At 44.2% G+C, this 17,505-nt stretch overlaps 2 protein-coding genes across 2 annotated transcripts; both read left to right on the plus strand.

The window, feature by feature from the left end:
• Window positions 1–18: 18 nt before the first annotated feature.
• LOC121543665 (cAMP-dependent protein kinase type II-beta regulatory subunit-like) lies at window positions 19–11,501 on the plus strand. Its single transcript, XM_041853710.2, has 11 exons — window positions 19–618; window positions 1,219–1,254; window positions 1,764–1,813; window positions 2,128–2,211; window positions 5,113–5,219; window positions 5,535–5,688; window positions 8,254–8,355; window positions 8,784–8,858; window positions 8,953–9,021; window positions 9,223–9,367; window positions 9,655–11,501. Exons 1-11 carry the CDS (start codon window positions 336–338, stop codon window positions 9,792–9,794), a joined length of 1,245 nt encoding a protein of 414 aa, XP_041709644.1. The 5' UTR covers window positions 19–335; the 3' UTR covers window positions 9,795–11,501.
• Window positions 11,502–11,876: 375 nt separating this feature from the next.
• LOC121542516 (HMG box-containing protein 1-like) lies at window positions 11,877–17,374 on the plus strand. Its single transcript, XM_041851910.1, has 11 exons — window positions 11,877–11,934; window positions 12,964–13,154; window positions 13,446–13,653; window positions 13,805–13,940; window positions 14,174–14,285; window positions 15,308–15,420; window positions 15,597–15,753; window positions 15,871–16,015; window positions 16,341–16,604; window positions 16,733–16,874; window positions 16,987–17,374. The coding sequence occupies exons 2-11, from the start codon at window positions 13,031–13,033 to the stop codon at window positions 17,002–17,004; spliced, it is 1,419 nt and encodes a 472-aa protein (XP_041707844.1). The 5' UTR covers window positions 11,877–11,934; window positions 12,964–13,030; the 3' UTR covers window positions 17,005–17,374.
• The last annotated feature ends 131 nt before the right edge of the window (window positions 17,375–17,505 follow it).

Genomic DNA, 17,505 nt, shown 5'->3' on the forward strand with positions numbered 1-17,505 from the left:
GGTGGTTGTCATGGATACCTGCGTCACATGCGTGGGTTTCCTGAAGCCAGCAGCAAAATTATGCTAGCTAGGTAGCAAGCATTTTTACAGGCATTTTCATTCAGTTGACATCAAAAGGCGGTAGCTAAGTTAGCAAGCTATAACTAGCTACAGATGAACATAAATTGAGAATGGATATAACGTTAACAACATTTGTAGCAAAACGCTGTGTTTGTGGAATAATTTTTCAAATCAGCGGTCAACCCTTACAAGCCTGAGCTAGAATATAATTTTTTATATTCAGAAAATAGCCACCGGTATTTTTATTTGCCTGACTCTTCAAAGACTGATTAGAAATGAGTATTGAAATCCCAGACGGACTGACAGAGCTGTTGCAAAGCTTTACAGTGGAAGTGTTGAGGAATCAGCCAGGAGACCTTCTGGACTTTGCCTTGCAGTATTTCATCCAACTGAAGGAGAATCAGACAGAAGCCGCCTTTGACAATGCCCGACATTCGGCTAACGGTAGACCTGGTGGTGGTGGCAATGTTAGCAGTGGAAGGGCGGTCAATTTTGCCGAGGAGGCAATGCAAATTGATTCAGAAAATGAAGAAGATGATGATGAGGAGGAATTCGTAGGTAGCTAACCTCACCGTTCTGCTAGAAAAGTCAGTACTGCCTTTGGTGCTGCTAACCTTGATAGCTAGCTAACGACGTTAGCGTAGCAGCCACTGAGACAGTCAAGCTCACTAACGTTATGCTACTAGCTAGTTAGCCAAGCTAACTAACGTTATCTACTGACCATTTGAACAATTAATCTCTCGTGGACAGAGGGAAGTGACAACTTTCGCGAGAATTTTACTTCTGAGTAACAGAGATTATCTGACCATTAATGGGAAAAGGAGGCAGATGCCAGGCTAAGAAAAGGCAAATGAACTCCCATCTCAAAGGGAAATAGCTATCTACTGGTAGCTAGCTACCATCCCAAAACCTTGAGTAACCCCCATTGTTTACCTTGGCCAGTGGAGTGGAAATCATTTTCTGAAAGTGTCTGGTTAGTCACTGTGGCTATCCTGAACTGTGTGAGCATCAGTAACTAGCTAGATTAATTGCCATGTTAGTTAGCTAGCTGAAAACAATCAACAGTGATTATAGGTTAAGCCTGTTAAACCAGAACCTTGTTACATTGTTATATCATAGTAAATACACCTCATCTTCATTTAACTTTTTTTTAATTAGCTCCAGTGATCAACAGATTCTTGAGAAGATCTTCAGGTAAGAAGGTTTGATATTCTAGGTACGTCATCTAGTAATATTGTAGCTAACGAACTCTGGTTTGGTTGTCCTTTGTATTTTGCATCCGTAAAAATACCCACTTTTCCAGTGCTTTCTACAGACAGTGACAGGAAATGACTTCAGAAGTGTGCCTTTGATGGGAATCATGATATCCTCTCTGTTGCTGGGACTATTGATCCAGTCAGAGCAGCAATTGCTGTTGTCATCACTATCACATTTGTTAATAGTACTGCAGGATCACACAACTCTCTGTCAGCTAGCCAGAGGGTTTTCAATGCACACAATACTCAAGTATCAGGAGCAGTCTAGAGTTCAGCTTGTTCACCTATAGAGACATTACAGGCTTAAACAATGCTGGGTGAAATTGATTACACTGCAGATTATGTGACCACCTGGGTTTGGTGTGGTTGGAATCACTCTTAGAATCCTGAGTGAAATCTGAATGAGGCACTCAAGTGTAATGTGATGACTCTTGTTCCTCTCCACAGTGTGTGCTGAAGCATTTAACCCTGAGGAGGAGGAGGACAAAGAGCCCAGGGTAAGATCACTTATCCTTCATCACTTAGGGGTTGACCTCTAACCTTTAACCTCTAGTTAGCTAATGATGTACCTCTAGTTAGCTAATGATGTGATGACACTAGGCCACTGCAAACCATTTGTTGATCACAACTGGTTTAGGTTGAACGTTTGTGTATTTATCAGGAACTAAAGAACATTTCAGCATAAGAAGTCAGATGCTGAGTAAAACAGGGTGGGAAGGAGATTAGATGACTGTCTGCACTCTGTACCTGAACCTGATACAGTAGCTATAATAATACATGCTAATTATGGCTGTGCTCTGCTCTCGTCCAGATCACCCATCCTAAAACCGACGAGCAGAGGCACAGACTACAGGAGGCCTGCAAAGACATTCTGCTGTTCAAAAACCTAGACCCGGTAAAGTGAAGTGGGGTGGAAAGACTGTACAGTGGGGAAAAAAAGTATTTAGTCAGCCACCAATTGTGCAAGTTCTCCCACTTAAAAAGATGAGAGAGGCCTGTAATTTTCATCATAGGTACACGTCAACTATGACAGACAAAATGAGAAAATCACATTGTAGGATTTTTAATGAATTTATTAGCAAATTATGGTGGAAAATAAGTATTTGGTCAGTAACAAAAGTTTCTCAATACTTTGTTATATACCCTTTGTTGGCAATGACACAGGTCAAATGTTTTCTGTAAGTCTTCACAAGGTTTTCACACACTGTTGCTGGTATTTTGGCCCATTCCTCCATGCAGATCTCCTCTAGAGCAGTGATGTTTTGGGGCTGTCGCTGGGCAACACGGACTTTCAACTCCCTCCAAAGATTTTCTATGGGGTTGAGATCTGGAGACTGGCAAGGCCACTCCAGGACCTTGAAATGCTTCTTACGAAGCCACTCCTTCGTTGCCCGAGCGGTGTGTTTGGGATCATTGTCATGCTGAAAGACCCAGCCACGTTTCATCTTCAATGCCCTTGCTGATGGAAGGAGGTTTTCACTCAAAAGCTCACGATACATGGCCCCATTCATTCTTTCCTTTACACGGATCAGTCGTCCTGGTCCCTTTGCAGAAAAACAGCCCCAAAGCATGATGTTTCCACCCCCATGCTTCACAGTAGGTATGGTGTTCTTTGGATGCAACTCAGCATTCTTTGTCCTCCAAACACGACGAGTTGAGTTTTTACCAAAATGTTCTATTTTGGTTTCATCTGACCATATGACATTCTCCCAATCCTCTTCTGGATCATCCAAATGACTCTAGCAAACTTCAGACGGGCCTGGACATGTACTGGCTTAAGCAGGGGGACACGTCTGGCACTGCAGGATTTGAGTCCCTGGCGGCGTAGTGTGTTACTGATGGTAGGCTTTGTTACTTTGGTCCCAGCTCTCTGCAGGTCATTCACTAGGTCCCCCTGTGTGGTTCTGGGATTTTTGCTCACCGTTCTTGTGATCATTTTGACCCCACGTGGTGAGATCTTGCGTGGAGCCCCAGATCGAGGGAGATTATCAGTGGTCTTGTATGTCTTCCATTTCCTAATAATTGCTCCCACAGTTGATTTCTTCAAACCAAGCTGCTTACCTATTGCAGATTCAGTCTTCCCAGCCTGGTGCAGGTCTACAATGTTGTTTCTGGTGTCCTTTGACAGCTCTTTGGTCTTGGCCATAGTGGAGTTTGGAGTGTGACTGTTTGAGGTTGTAGACAGGTGTCTTTTATACTGATAACAAGTTCAAACAGGTGCCATTAATACAGGTAACGAGTGGAGGACAGAGGAGCCTCTTAAAGAAGAAGTTACAGGTCTGTGAGAGCCAGAAATCTTGCTCATTTGTAGGTGACCAAATACTTATTTTCCACCATAATTTGCAAATAAATTCATTAAAAATGTGTCTGTCATAGTTGACGTGTACCTATGATGAAAATTACAGGCCTCTCTCATCTTTTTAAGTGGGAGAACTTGCACAATTGGTGGCTGACTAAATACTTTTTCCCCCACTGTATGTTGAGGGGAACATCGTGAGTAGGAGCATTGCAATATCTCTGGTGTTTTTAAAACGAGCTTGGGGAACCACGTTAATCCAAAAGTCACTCACCAGTGCATCCTTGTGTTGAGCTTTGAGCAAATCAGATGTTCCCATCTCCAAGATTTCCATCTGAAGAGCAGCCTCATCTATGGAAGGCACCAGCTTTTTGGCCTCTGCAGTCCACTGGCCGTCAGCTGACACAGAAAACGGCTGTCTTACGAAGAGAAGGATGTCAGCTGAGAGTTTAGGGGAGCTTTCAAATCTTTCCTTGAAGTTTTCTGCCAGCCTGGACACAAAATCCTTCATTGCTGTATCTTCCTGCATTTTATTCTTCTCACAATGCTCACACAGACGTGGAAAGTGCAACTTTCTCCCATGAATGTCTCTCTCCAGGAGGTGCAGCTTTGATCGGAAAGCTTCAATCGCCTCATACATGTCAGCAACAGTGTGGTTCTTGCCTTGTAGTCGCAGGTTAAGGTGATTTAGATGAGACATGATGTCACACAAAAAAGTAACATCTGATATCACCTTGTTGTCAGTTAAAAAGCTCAAAAAGTCGCTGTTTTTTTGGCTCTGCAGGCTGGATAAAAATGATACAAGTTCATCACGCAGGTCACACACCCTCTCCAACACACAGCCTTTGCTCAGCCAGCGAACGTCATTGCGGAGCAAAAGATTCTTGTGTTCAGCTGACATTTCCTCGAGTAATGCTCTAAAAAGGCGATGCTGCAGACTAGAGCTCTCACGGACAAAGTTAACTAGTCGAGTCACAGTATCCATGGTCTCTTTCATTTTTGAATAATGCAGTGAAATGCCAGGAGTGCTGGGTTAACGGCAGAAAGCCTGCTTACCAAGCCCTGGACAGGTGTCTTTTATACTGATAACAAGTTCAAACAGGTGCCATTAATACAGGTAACGAGTGGAGGACAGAGGAGCCTCTTAAAGAAGAAGTTACAGGTCTGTGAGAGCCAGAAATCTTGCTTGTTTGTAGGTGACCAAATACTTATTTTCCACCATAATTTGCAAATAAATTCATTAAAAATCCTACAATGTGATTTTCTGGATTTTTTTTCTCTCAATTTGTATGTCATAGTTGACGTGTACCTATGATGAAAATTACAGGCCTCTCTCATCTTTTTAAGTGGGAGAACTTGCACAATTGGTGGCTGACTAAATACTTTTTTCCCCCACTGTATATTAAACAAATGCATTGAGGAAAAGTCAACAAATACTATATATGGAGGGATGCTGCTGTGTGCTGTGTCACTGAAATATCGCTTTGTTTGTGTTAACAGGAGCAGATGTCCCAGGTACTGGATGCAATGTTTGAGATGCCAGTGGAGGCTGGCGAACACATTATAGACCAGGATGACGATGGGGACAACTTCTATGTTATCGAAAGGTAGGACAGGTAGACAGTCTATACAGCACTTTTTGAGACCAGGGCCCATATCCACAAAGCATCTCAGAGTAGAAGTGCTGATCTAGGATCAGTTTGGCCTTTTAGATCATAGTGAATATAATTATATGGACAAATCCTTGATTAGCACTCCTACTCTGAGATGCTATACTGGCAATGATGGGTCTGAAATGGCATCCTATTTCCTGTATTATGCGCTACTATTGGCCAGAGTTGGGTGCGATATTAGATTTTCCCATATAATAAATACTTATGCAATTCATTAATTTATCATTATGGTGTTGCCTTCTTTCCCAGAGGGACCTTTGACATCCTGATGAAAGCAGACAGGGTGGAGCGTGTGGTGGGTTCCTATGACAACCAGGGCAGTTTTGGTGAGCTGGCCCTGATGTACAACACCCCCAGGGCTGCCACCATCATCGCCACCTCTGTTGGAGCCCTCTGGTGCATGGTAGGTTTAAGTCTTTAGGGTGAACCAGTGGATTGTACTGTAGCTGAAATGGATGAGAGGATGTGTAGGTAGGCTGTTACATACTGTAGGTTTGAATGGTAGACTATGCCCCCCGGTAGATTGTGGAGTGAATTACAGAAGTGATGCCTAAAGAAAAACATGCCACCATGCCCTGGGTTGTCTGAAGGCATCAGCCTACTCTCTTGAAATCATAATCTTAACCATTACGGGACAAAACGGTAAAACTGACCCTAGATGAGTGTTGAAGCAACATGGTTAACCATGTAATGCAGTGTTTGGTTGAAATGACCCCTACTCACAAGGCAGGCAATACGCTTGACCTCATCTTTACTAGATGCTGTTCTTCTACTAATCTCACTGCAACTCCCCTCCAGCTCCGTGGCTTGATGACTCATTGCGAGCTCACAGAACAGAGCTCCGGGCAGCTGAGCGGAAATGGAAGAAAACTAGACTCCCTGCAGACCTGGCATCTTTTCACTCCCTCCTCTCTACATTTTCTTCATCTGTTTCTGCTGCTAAGGCCACTTTCTACCACTCTAAATTCCAAGCATCCGCCTCTAACCCTAGGAAGCTCTTTGCCACATTCTCCTCCCTGCTGAATCCCCCCCCCCCCCCCTCCTCCCTCTCTGTGGATGACTTCGTCAACCATTTTGAAAAGAAGGTTGACGACATCCGATCCTCGTTTGTTAAGTCAAATGACACTGCTGGTCCTGCTCACACTGCCCTACCCTATGCTTTGACTTCTTTCTCCCCTCTCTCTCCAGATAAAATCTTGCGACTTGTGACGGCAGGCCGCCCAACAACCTGCCCGCTTGACCCTATCCCCTCCACTCTTCTCCAGACCATCTCCGGTGACCTTCTCCCTTACCTCACCTCGCTGATCAACTCATCCTTGACCGCTGGCTATGTCCCTTCCGTCTTCAAGAGAGCGAGAGTTGCACCCCTTCTCAAAAAACCAACACTCGATCCCTCTGATGTCAACAACTACAGACCAGTATCCCTTCTTTCTTTTCTCTCCAAAACTATTGAGCGTGCCGTCTTTAGCCAACTCTCTTGCTATCTCTCTCAGAATGACCTTCTTGATCCAAACCAGTCAGGTTTCAAGACTGGTCATTCAACTGAGACTGCTCTTCTCTGTGTCACAGAGGCTCTCCGCACTGCTAAAGCTAACTCTCTCTCCTCTGCTCTTGTCCTTCTAGACCTGTCTGCTGCCTTTGATACTGTGAACCATCAGATCCTCCTCTCCACCCTCTCCGAGCTGGGCATCTCCGGCGCGGCTCACTCTTGGATTGCGTCCTACCTGACCGGTCGCTCCTACCAAGTGGCGTGGCGAGAAGCTGTCTCCGCACCGCGTGCTCTCACCACTGGTGTCCCCCAGGGCTCAGTTCTAGGCCCTCTCCTATTCTCGCTATACACCAAGTCACTTGGCTCTGTCATATCCTCACATGGCCTCTCCTATCATTGCTACGCTGACGACACACAACTAATCTTCTCCTTTCCCCCTTCTGATAAACAGGTGGCGAATCGCATCTCTGCATGTCTGGCAGACATATCAGTATGGGATGACGGATCACCACCTCAAGCTGAACCTCGACAAGACGGAGCTGCTCTTCCTCCCGGGGAAGGACTGCCCGTTCCATGATCTCGCCATCACGGTTGACAACTCCGTTGTGTCCTCCTCCCAGAGTGCGAAGAGCCTTGGCGTGACCCTGGACAACACCCTGTCGTTCTCCGCTAACATCAAGGCGGTGACCCGATCCTGTAGGTTCATGCTCTACAACATTCGGAGAGTACGACCCTGCCTTACACAGGAAGCGGCACAGGTCCTAATCCAGGCACTTGTCATCTCCCGTCTGGATTACTGCAACTCGCTGTTGGCTGGGCTCCCTGCCTGTGCCATTAAACCCCTACAACTCATCCAGAATGCCGCAGCCCGTCTGGTGTTCAACCTTCCCAAGTTCTCTCACGTCACCCCGCTCCTCCGCACACTCCACTGGCTTCCAGTTGAAGCTCGCATCTGCTACAAGACCATGGTGCTTGCCTACGGAGCTGTGAGGGGAACGGCACCTCCGTACCTTCAGGCTCTGATCAGTCCCTACACCCAAACGAGGGCACTGCGTTCATCCACCTCTGGCCTGCTGGCTTCCCTACCTCTGCGGAAGCATAGTTCCCGCTCAGCCCAGTCAAAACTGTTCGCTGCTCTGGCACCCCAATGGTGGAACAAGCTCCCTCACGACGCCAGGAAAGCGGAGTCACTCACCACCTTCCGGAGACATTTGAAACCCCATCTCTTTAAGGAATACCTGGGATAGGATAAAGTAATCCTTCTACCCCCCCTTTACTCCAACCCACCCCCCCCAAAACATTTTTTTATTTAAAAATAAAATAAAAAATATTTAAAAAATAAAAAATATTTGTAAAGTGGTTATCCCACTGGCTATAAGGTGAATGCACCTATTTGTAAGTCGCTCTGGATAAGAGCGTCTGCTAAATAACGTAAATGTAAATGTAAATCTGAGGCCTGTGATGTTGTATGTACTCCAGGACCGACCGACGTTCAGGAGGATCATAGTAAAGAACAACCACAAGAAGAGGAAGATGTACGAGGCTTTCATCGAGTCACTGCCCCTGCTCACATCCCTACAGGTAACTGTGATCTCTATAGGTTGTTAGCAGTAAACCTCTCAGTAAGGTGCAGAACGTTCGATTTGCCTGCTGGGGGGCAAGGAGACCACCAGCTCTGCTAAAACCATTGACAACTGCGTGCCATTTTCAAGGGATTGTCAAATAAATTACCACTATTTGATTGAAAATAATCAGCTGCTGAAGAACAAGTCAGAACTACTAATTTGGGATTATTCCATGCAAAACTGGAACATCTCGGAGAGTGATGCTGACTGAGTGACGCTCTTGATAATGCATTAATAGCACAGTTCTAACACTTTGCGTTCTATAGTATATACAATGCATAATGATATACACCATAAGCACCTATAACTACAGTACAAGCGTGTTTATCTCCATCTGTAGAGTATTATAACAGCTATCACAACTGTTCTCTCTTGTCCTGACAGGTCTCTGAGAGGATGTGTGTGGTGGATGTTCTATCCTCCAAGACCTACACTGATGGAGAACAGATTATAGCTCAGGTAATTCTCTCTCTTATTAGCCCTGTATTTGGAGAAAGTCCATGTAAAATGTTAGAGGTGCTACTCAAATGACTAACTGTTGCTGTTCTTCCAGGGGGCCACAGCTAACTGTTTCTACATAGTAGAATCTGGTCAAGTACGAATAACAATGAATACGAACAAGGTAAGCCTACTCTATGCTTCTTGATGCTCTACCGTTATTGGAACTGTTGATACGTATTCATGCACATGTTTATACATGTCTGGAGTCAGTGTTGACAGGTTAAAATGAGCTGAAAGCACTGTTACCGAGCATGTCAATGGTACAGTTGGTCCTATGGAAACCACTGTATGTCCTGTATTGTCTGACTGTCTTTCCCCCCAGTTGAAAAAGGAGGACGGAGAAGGGGTGGAAGAGGATGTGGAGATTGCCATGTGCACCAGGGGACAATACTTTGGAGAGCTGGCTCTGGTCACCAACAAGCCCCGGGCTGCTTCAGCGTACGCTGTAGGAAACGTCAAGTGTCTAGGTAAGTAGCTAATGACTGCAATCAGTTGGATGAGCACTGCACTCCAGGAATTGTCTCATGCTCAATACTCATGCTCTCTAGTTTAGATTATATCCAATAGCCTTGCTACACGAGCTGCAGCTGATGTGGTTGTCCTTGTGTGTTTGTGTGTGTGTATGTGTGTTTGTGGGTGTGTGTGTGTGTGTGTGCGTCTGCATCTGTTTGTGTCTGTCTGTGTTTTTGTCTATGTTTGCGTCTGTGTGTGTGTCTGCGTGTGTGTTTGTGTGTGTGGTGTTTGTGTGTTCTAGTGATGGACGTGCAGGCGTTTGAGCGCCTGCTGGGCCCCTGCATGGACATCATGAAGAGGAACATCGTCAACTACGACGAGCAGCTGGCCGCGCTGTTCGGAAGTGACACTGACATTCACAACAACGACACCGCGTCATAGAATACACTCGGCATAGACAGCTGAGACTCTCCTGAGGGGCCAAATACCCCTGGTACTGATCTGCTTTATTATCAGTCTGCTTTAACACATATCACCCACTATGTTAATATTACAGCATTAGCAATCATACCATTTTAGATAGAAAGAGGTTTGTTCATACTGCAAACTCAGACTTCATATGAGATTAATCCCATTTGTATAGTTTTAGTATTTTGTATGATACATGAACATAGTGGTGTTTGTTAATGACCTTCAGATTCATTCCTGGCCTTATATCCAAATGGTACATATTAAGACACACTTTTATCAGGTTTGTCTAATAGATAAACTACGTTATGGCTTTTGATTCAAAATGCAACATTGGGGTCATCTATTGTTCAGCATTTAACCTTCCCTCACAGAAAAACACTTTAAAAAGATGTTGCTATATTGTTTGTTGCCTATAAATGTTACCACAAGCATATGAATTCATAATGAAATAAGATTACATATGTTGTTTCTTATCTCCCAGATGTATTAGCTACTTTTTAGAGTAACATTTTAGTCTGGACAATTTGTGTCATATGAAAACAAAAAAAATTCCAGCACAACAAAGCAACTTAGAGCTGGTAGTAATATATTTCAGTGTACCTTTAATTTGTAGTTGCCAACTTATTTTTGATTAAATTGAACAATGCATATTGTACTTGAAGTTTGTAATTGTGCTATAATCCTGGGTTAAGCATTTATGATCTAGTTGGTAAAGAGCATTTGTAGCCAATCATTTGTTAAACTACCGTATTATATTTGTTAAATCAAATGGGACATTGACACGACTTGGTGCTCAGTAGCAAAGAAAGGCAGTATTTCCTGACAAATCTATATATAAAGTTGGTCTAAACAGAACCAATGAATGAATGGACTGTGATGCTGACTTCATTTCTTTACTAGTTATTGTGTTATAAGCTGTTAATAAGTTGTCAGAGGTTGTTTCTTTGATAGTGTCTTTTCCCATGTGATTTCTGATGTATCAGTGGGCGTTTTGGAGAGCTGATTTTGAGCTGTTCAACGGTTATGATGGAGCTCTTTGGTCTAAGAGCTTCACTGCCTGTATTGTAATGATTCCCTCAATATTTCCAAACAGGTAAAATAGACATAGGGTGTCTTTGTATGGAAATATCAGATAGGGAAATTCTCTTAGCATTTATCATATTGCTGCTAGACTTCGGTACATAGTTTCTTTGGTACAGTCCTTTCAAAAGAAACATATTCTTTGTTTTTGTAATTCAACGCACTGCTCTCCTTAATAGCTTAGGACCGTATTTGCCTTTTTGAACCAGAGATTTCATAAGTGTCATAATTTTAACCTGCCAATACATCGTCAGATAGATGTTCAACCTCCAATGCAAGTAAATCTCTAAACCAGTTTTATCAGTCAACTGAAAGGATTTATCTTGCCTACCTCTGCACATAATTACCTATGCCAACAACAGGTATCTGCCATTCCTTGTTTCATGGTGTTAATGTTAGTGTTCTGTGTGTGAAAACAAGAGTTCAATTTGTTTTAATTAAATATTTTTTTTAAGGGTCCACTCCGGCACTTGCTTTGCAGTTTCCCCTTTTTCTTGTAATGTTGTTTACAATACGCCTAATTTCCTGAGTATTTTCAGTATCTTAACTGTTATTTGAATTTCCATTGCAATAAACTTAGGTTTTGTATAAATAATTGACCATTTGCATCTTTTACTGTTTGAAACCTTTTAAAAACTCATCTGGTGTGTAAATTACACAGGTAAAAGCAAACAGCAAATGCATGCATGTTTACAAACCTTTATCAAAGACAGTCTGCCTTTATTTTGGACAATGTATTTGTCAGTCCCTGAAATTGTAGTCAAAACTGTTAACAAACCTGAAACAGTATAAAAACTACAATTGCTAGTGGCACAGCTGATTGAAGTCGTCCAATTAGAGCCATCTGAGAAATGAGGGACATGGATTACAGCCAAGAGGAACAGCGCAAACAAATATGTGGGTGTATTTACTTAGTGAATAACCAATTAACAAGAGAGAAGCTATAGATTGAAGTCTGAAGCCACCAATAATGTTTGCGAAAAAGAAAAATATTTTACTCTCGCACTTCTCGCTGATGGCGACTGTTTTGGTGAGTTGTAAAGAAAGTTTATTAGAAGTACAGTAGACAAAGCGTTTTAATTCAATGAAATTAAGATATAAATAACAGAATCTTACAGACACAAAGGAAAAAGGCGAATTTGACATTGCCTCCTTCAGTTTCGAATGACATGTCAGATCGCATACAAATGTCATTGTTGGCGTTTAGTTTTTTTACCAGCTTGAGCAAGAGACGAATGTATAGGTTCTTTCATTCTTTCATTTCATTGTATACAAATATTGACATTTGCTCCTCGTGACATGTTTTACTATTTTCTGCATATTGCAGCACAAGGTCCAATACTTGTCGTCGATTTTTAAACTGTGTTTTCTGTCGAGCTCGACACTTCTGTATTTTGACAAAGCCTTCGCCAAACTAGGTTGCGTTTGCCAAATCAATGGGAACGTATATTACTATGTAAGTATTTCGTTGTAAACCAAATCACTCGGCAGTAATAAAGTTTGCTGTCAATGCAGCCGGGTATAACTATTTGTGAGATATTTTAGTGATTTTAAACTTATGCGAGTGAGTTATCGTCCTTTCACGGTATTGAATGAATGAGCTCACATGCGCATGCGCGATGTCCTGAACATTTATAAACAAGGCCTGCATCACATGACGCTGTTGCGAAATCGAGAGGAAAAAGTTATCTCTCTAATTTTACTCATTATGATGGTACGTTGTTTATACAATTATATTAGTTTTTTTTTTTTTAGTTTTTTTTTTACAAATGGCATAGGCGTAATTTGTTCTGCATAAGAACAATCCCCCCAGGCCCCCACCCCTCCTTTCCTCATCTCACCCCTTCTTTTCCCACTTCAACCCTCCTTTCCAATGTTGTACACCAGGGTACACTGTCCCGCGAAAGTCTCGTAAAATCATCCTGTTGTCCCGCATTTGGGTATTTTAAATGTGCTCACCCTAGTAATACATAACAATTGTATTGTGTTCACATTCAATAACTTTGTTAATAAAACGTTAATGGATTAATGGATGGTGTGTGTGTGTGTTTGTGTCCAGTCAGATGACCTAAAGAAGCATTATAACATGGTGTGGGAAGTTAAGTCCTCTGAGCAGCAGCAGTAGTATGTTGGATATCACAGGGCCAGGGCCAGAGGCAGATAGAGACCAGGGCTTGGACCTGCTCCAGTGTGAAGAACACCTGCCCTCCTTCCCCGGATGCCCCACCAGTGACAGCCACATGGAATACGGTAATAATAAGCCAATGTCATGTTTATGATGTGATTATAGATGTGTAATGTAGGCTATACTTTATACAGGTAAATATTATGGTAAATCATTATGATACTTTTAAATTATAAAGCACCTTTTATACATCATTTTGCAGCCAAAGCAGAGTGATACAAATACATAATTCATGATTTACTGTGAAACATCATGCTTTTAGATCTCTGTTCATTCTAGCTATTCTATTTATATATTTAACCCCTTAAAGGAACTCTGATCATTCTAGTTATTATATTTCTATAATCTCCCCTTAGATGACCTTCCGGAGCTGCAGGAGGTGGAGGAGGACCAGACAACCCCCGTCATGTTTCAGGTGGGGGTGGGGGTGTCCCATCAGGAACGTGATGGATACACAAACACTCACACGGCCGGGCCCCCGGACACACACTGGCTCACACAGCTAGCTCACATCGCCACGGGCCCCCAGAGTCCTCTGCTACAGGGCTCCACTCAGGTCGTCAGGTAGGGCTGTTACTGTACCGCACACACACACACACACACACACACACACACACACACACACACACACACACACACACACACACACACACACACACACACACACCTGCTCCCCTTTTAATACTTTATAGCTGTTCATTTCTAACTACCACAGGTCAACTCCTGTCCACGTCTTTGGCACCAGTAGTAACCTCCATTCCTACGCCCGGCCTCCCCACACCCAGCCTCCCCTCATTTCCAGCAGCCTGCCTTCTAGAGGCCAACACAGGGAGCGCAGCAGGCTAGTCAGGGTAAGATCTGTTATGCTACACTACATCCACCAGTTAGCAACACTGGACCAGTGCAGCAAACACAGCACTGCTTTTACTAAGAATATCAAGTCAATTATAAAATTTCAAGTCGATCATCTTTCCCCATGAATTAGGAAATATGGAGTTGTTTGAGAATACAAGTGGAAGTTAGCTAGCTAACTAATTGATCCTACTTTGGTGATAATGCCCTCTGGTCTCTCTCCTCTCTACAGGTCAGTAGTGAGTGTGAGTCTGCTGTGTCCTGTCATTCCTCTGTGTCTGATGACGAGGACATGGGCTGGAGCCACTCCTGGCCCCCTACTGCCTGGCACTGCTTCCTCAAAGGTACATATATAAACATATATATATATATATATATATATATATATATATATATATATATATATATAGGTACGCCACCCCGTTCACAAAAATGGATCGCTCCTACAGACAGTGAATCACGTAGCCGTGGCTTGCTCTATAAAGCAGGCAGACAGGCATCGAGGCATTCAGTTACTGTTCAATGGAATGTTAGAATGGGCAAAACGAGTGACCTAAGTGACTTTGAGTGTGGCATGATCGTCGGTGCCAGGTATGCCGGATCCAGTATCTCAGAAATGGCTGCCCTCCTGGGCTTTTCACGCACAACAGTGTCTAGGGTTTACAGAGAATGGTGCGACAAACACAAAACATCCAGTCAGCGGCAGCCCTGATGGCGAAAACAGCTCATTGATGAGAGAGGTCGAAGGAGAATGGCAAGAATCGTGCAAGCTAACAGGCGGGCCACAAACAGACAAATAATAGCGCAGTACAACAGTGGTGTGCAGAACCTGTATCTCGGAACACACAACTCGTCGATCCTTGTCACAGATGGGCTATTGCAGCAGACGACCACACCAGGTTCCACTCCTATCAGATAAAAACAAGAGGAAGTGGCTCCAGTGGGCACGTGATCACACTGGACAATTGAGGAGTGGCACGACGACTCCCAGTTCCTGTTGTGTCATGCTGATGGCAGAGTCATGATTTGGCGTAAGCAGCATGAGTCCATGGACCCATCCTACCTGGTGTCAACAGTACAGGCTGGGTTGTGTATTGGTGTGGGGAATGTTTTCGTGGTACACGTTAGGTCCCTTGATACCAATTGAGCAATGAATGTTTCCGACACCTTGTAGAACCCATGCCCCGAAGAATTCAGGCTGTTCTGGAGGCAAAGGGGGGGTCCGACCCGGTACTGGATGGGTGTACCTAATAAACTGGCCACTGAGTGTATACGTTTATGTGATCATTTCTGGGACCCGAATGCCTGACCTTGTTGTGTAATGATCATTAATCTATTATCTATATATTTCTTCCTGTGTCCTCAGGCACTCGTCTGCGGTTCCATAAGGGTTCTAGTGTGGAGTGGCAGGATGCTGAGGAACTGGTGTCAGACGAACACTCAGACGATGAGTCAGAGGCTATATCCCACCCCCTGAAGGTACATACTCGTTTAGAGGCAATACCACATCCTCCTAGCTCAGTGGACTAATGCATTCCTGAGGAACACAGATTAACTGAAATTCTTTAATATGTTGCCCTATCATCTCCTATCTCCCTGTGAGCCCCTTGTGAGTACAGTTCCCCATCACTAACTCTGTTGTGTCTTGTCCTCAGGGCTATGGTCGTGAGGGCCTGAGGCTGGTGTCCCACACAGAGAGCCGGGCGTTCGGCCAGTCCGTCTTCAAGCTGACCTTTGACCCAGGTGCCTGTGGGGAGTGGCTTCTGTCCGCTGAGTGTAAGCTGGACCACCCGTTCTACGTCAGAAACAAAGGTAGGAGGCCTGGGTGTGAGTAATGTGTGTGTGATGTGTGTGATGTGTGTGTAACGTATGTATAAGGTGTGTGTGTGTAAGGTGTGTTTTTATAACGTGTGTGTGTTCCTGTGGCAGGCTGGTCATCGTTCTACCCCAGTCTGACCGTGGTGCAGTATGGGATCCCGTGCTATGAGTTGATGGTGGGAGACGTGTGTCTGCCTCCTGGACACAGAGATGCCGTCCACACTGACGACTCCCTGGTGTTCGACACATTCAGGAGGTAAAACCCCTCAGCATTAGTTCAATATCGGTAGTAGTGTCCATTCTGTAGTTTACAACGCATGTGTGACACACTGGATTTGAACCGTGGCTCAAGACTGTGTTAGCCCCCTGAGCTAAATAATAATATGCCATTTAGCAGACGCTTTTATCCAAAGCGACTTACAGTCATGTGCGCATACATTCTTACGTATGGGTGGTCCCGGGGATCGAACCCACTACCCTGGCGTTACAAGCGCCATGCGCTACCAATTGAGCTACAGAGCTAAAGCCTCTCAGGTCTCAGTGTGTGACTCTTCTTTGTGTTCCTATGTTTTTCACATCAGTTATGACTTCACTCCCCTGGACTCGTCGGCGGTGTACGTTCTGAGCAGTATGGCCCGGCAGCGTAGGACCTCCCAGTCCTGCGGGGGCGCCGTCAGCCCCGACCAAGACACACACCGCAACAAGCCAATTAAGAGCCAGCTGGACTTGGGAACAGCCGGCGGGGCTTCGCCCACGAAATGCAAGCGGCCAATGAATGCATTCATGCTATTCGCAAAGAAGTTCAGGTTGGAGTACACCCAGATGTACCCTGGGAAGGACAACAGGTGTGTGTGTGTGTGCGCGTTTGTGTGTACAAACAAATCCTAAAATTCACTGGACTACTCAATCAAGTAAATATAACACATTATTGTGTGTGTGTGTGTGTGTGTGTGTGTGTGTGTGCTACCCTCAGAGCGATCAGTGTGATCCTGGGAGAGAAGTGGAAGAAGATGCGAGGAGAGGAGAGGAGGATGTACACCATGGAGGCCAAGGCTCTGGCTGACGAGCAGAAGAGACTCAACCCTGACTGCTGGAAACGCAAGAGAACCAACTCAGTGAGGAGAGGACACACACACATATCCTATGAAGCCTCTTGCATGGTGTTAATTTCAATATTAGCCCCTAACCTTAACCTTTCCTCTCTCTTTATCTTGTTCTCCCTTACAGGGTTCCCAGGGGAACTAAGAGTCACAGACACACGAGAGGGATGAGGCAGATGACTGGAGAAAAGAGAGGGAGGCGATGGAGGGGAGGACAAACAGAGAAGAGGGGTGTATGGGGGGAGGCAGTACACGCTCAAACCAGCTACCACTCCTGAGCTGAGGAAGATGCATGCGCACGCGCACACACACACACACACACACACACACACACTTTAGAGCCAGCTACGCTTCCTGTGACGTTACTCTACTGTGATTAGGTGTATGCTTGCTTTCTAAACAAATAGAGAATCAAAAAATTTACATATATACACAGGACCAGTCAAAATTTGGACACACCTACTCATTCAAGGGTTTTTCTTTATTTTTACTATTTTCTACATTGTAGAATAATAGTGAAGACATCGAAACTATGAAATAACACATATGGAATCATGTAGTAACGAAAAAAGTGTTAAACAAATCAAAATATATTTTGGTAGCCACCCTCATTCTCTCAGCCAGCTTCATGCGGAATGCTTTTCCA

This window comes from Coregonus clupeaformis, unplaced genomic scaffold, assembly GCF_020615455.1.
Source record: "Coregonus clupeaformis isolate EN_2021a unplaced genomic scaffold, ASM2061545v1 scaf0025, whole genome shotgun sequence".
Lineage (NCBI taxonomy): Eukaryota > Metazoa > Chordata > Actinopteri > Salmoniformes > Salmonidae > Coregonus > Coregonus clupeaformis.

Bases quoted from the DNA above. Each gene is read 5' to 3' on its own strand.
- LOC121543665 (XM_041853710.2), top strand. From the start codon at position 336: ATGAGTATTGAAATCCCAGACGGACTGACAGAGCTGTTGCAAAGCTTT. The intron at 619-1,218 runs GTAGCTAACCTC...TTTTTTAATTAG, and splicing joins TGATGAGGAGGAATTCGTAG to CTCCAGTGATCAACAGATTC. The intron at 1,814-2,127 runs GTAAGATCACTT...GCTCTCGTCCAG, and splicing joins AGGAGGACAAAGAGCCCAGG to ATCACCCATCCTAAAACCGA.
- LOC121542516 (XM_041851910.1), top strand. From the start codon at position 13,031: ATGTTGGATATCACAGGGCCAGGGCCAGAGGCAGATAGAGACCAGGGC. The intron at 15,421-15,596 runs GTACATACTCGT...TCTTGTCCTCAG, and splicing joins CTATATCCCACCCCCTGAAG to GGCTATGGTCGTGAGGGCCT. The intron at 15,754-15,870 runs GTAGGAGGCCTG...TTCCTGTGGCAG, and splicing joins GTTCTACGTCAGAAACAAAG to GCTGGTCATCGTTCTACCCC.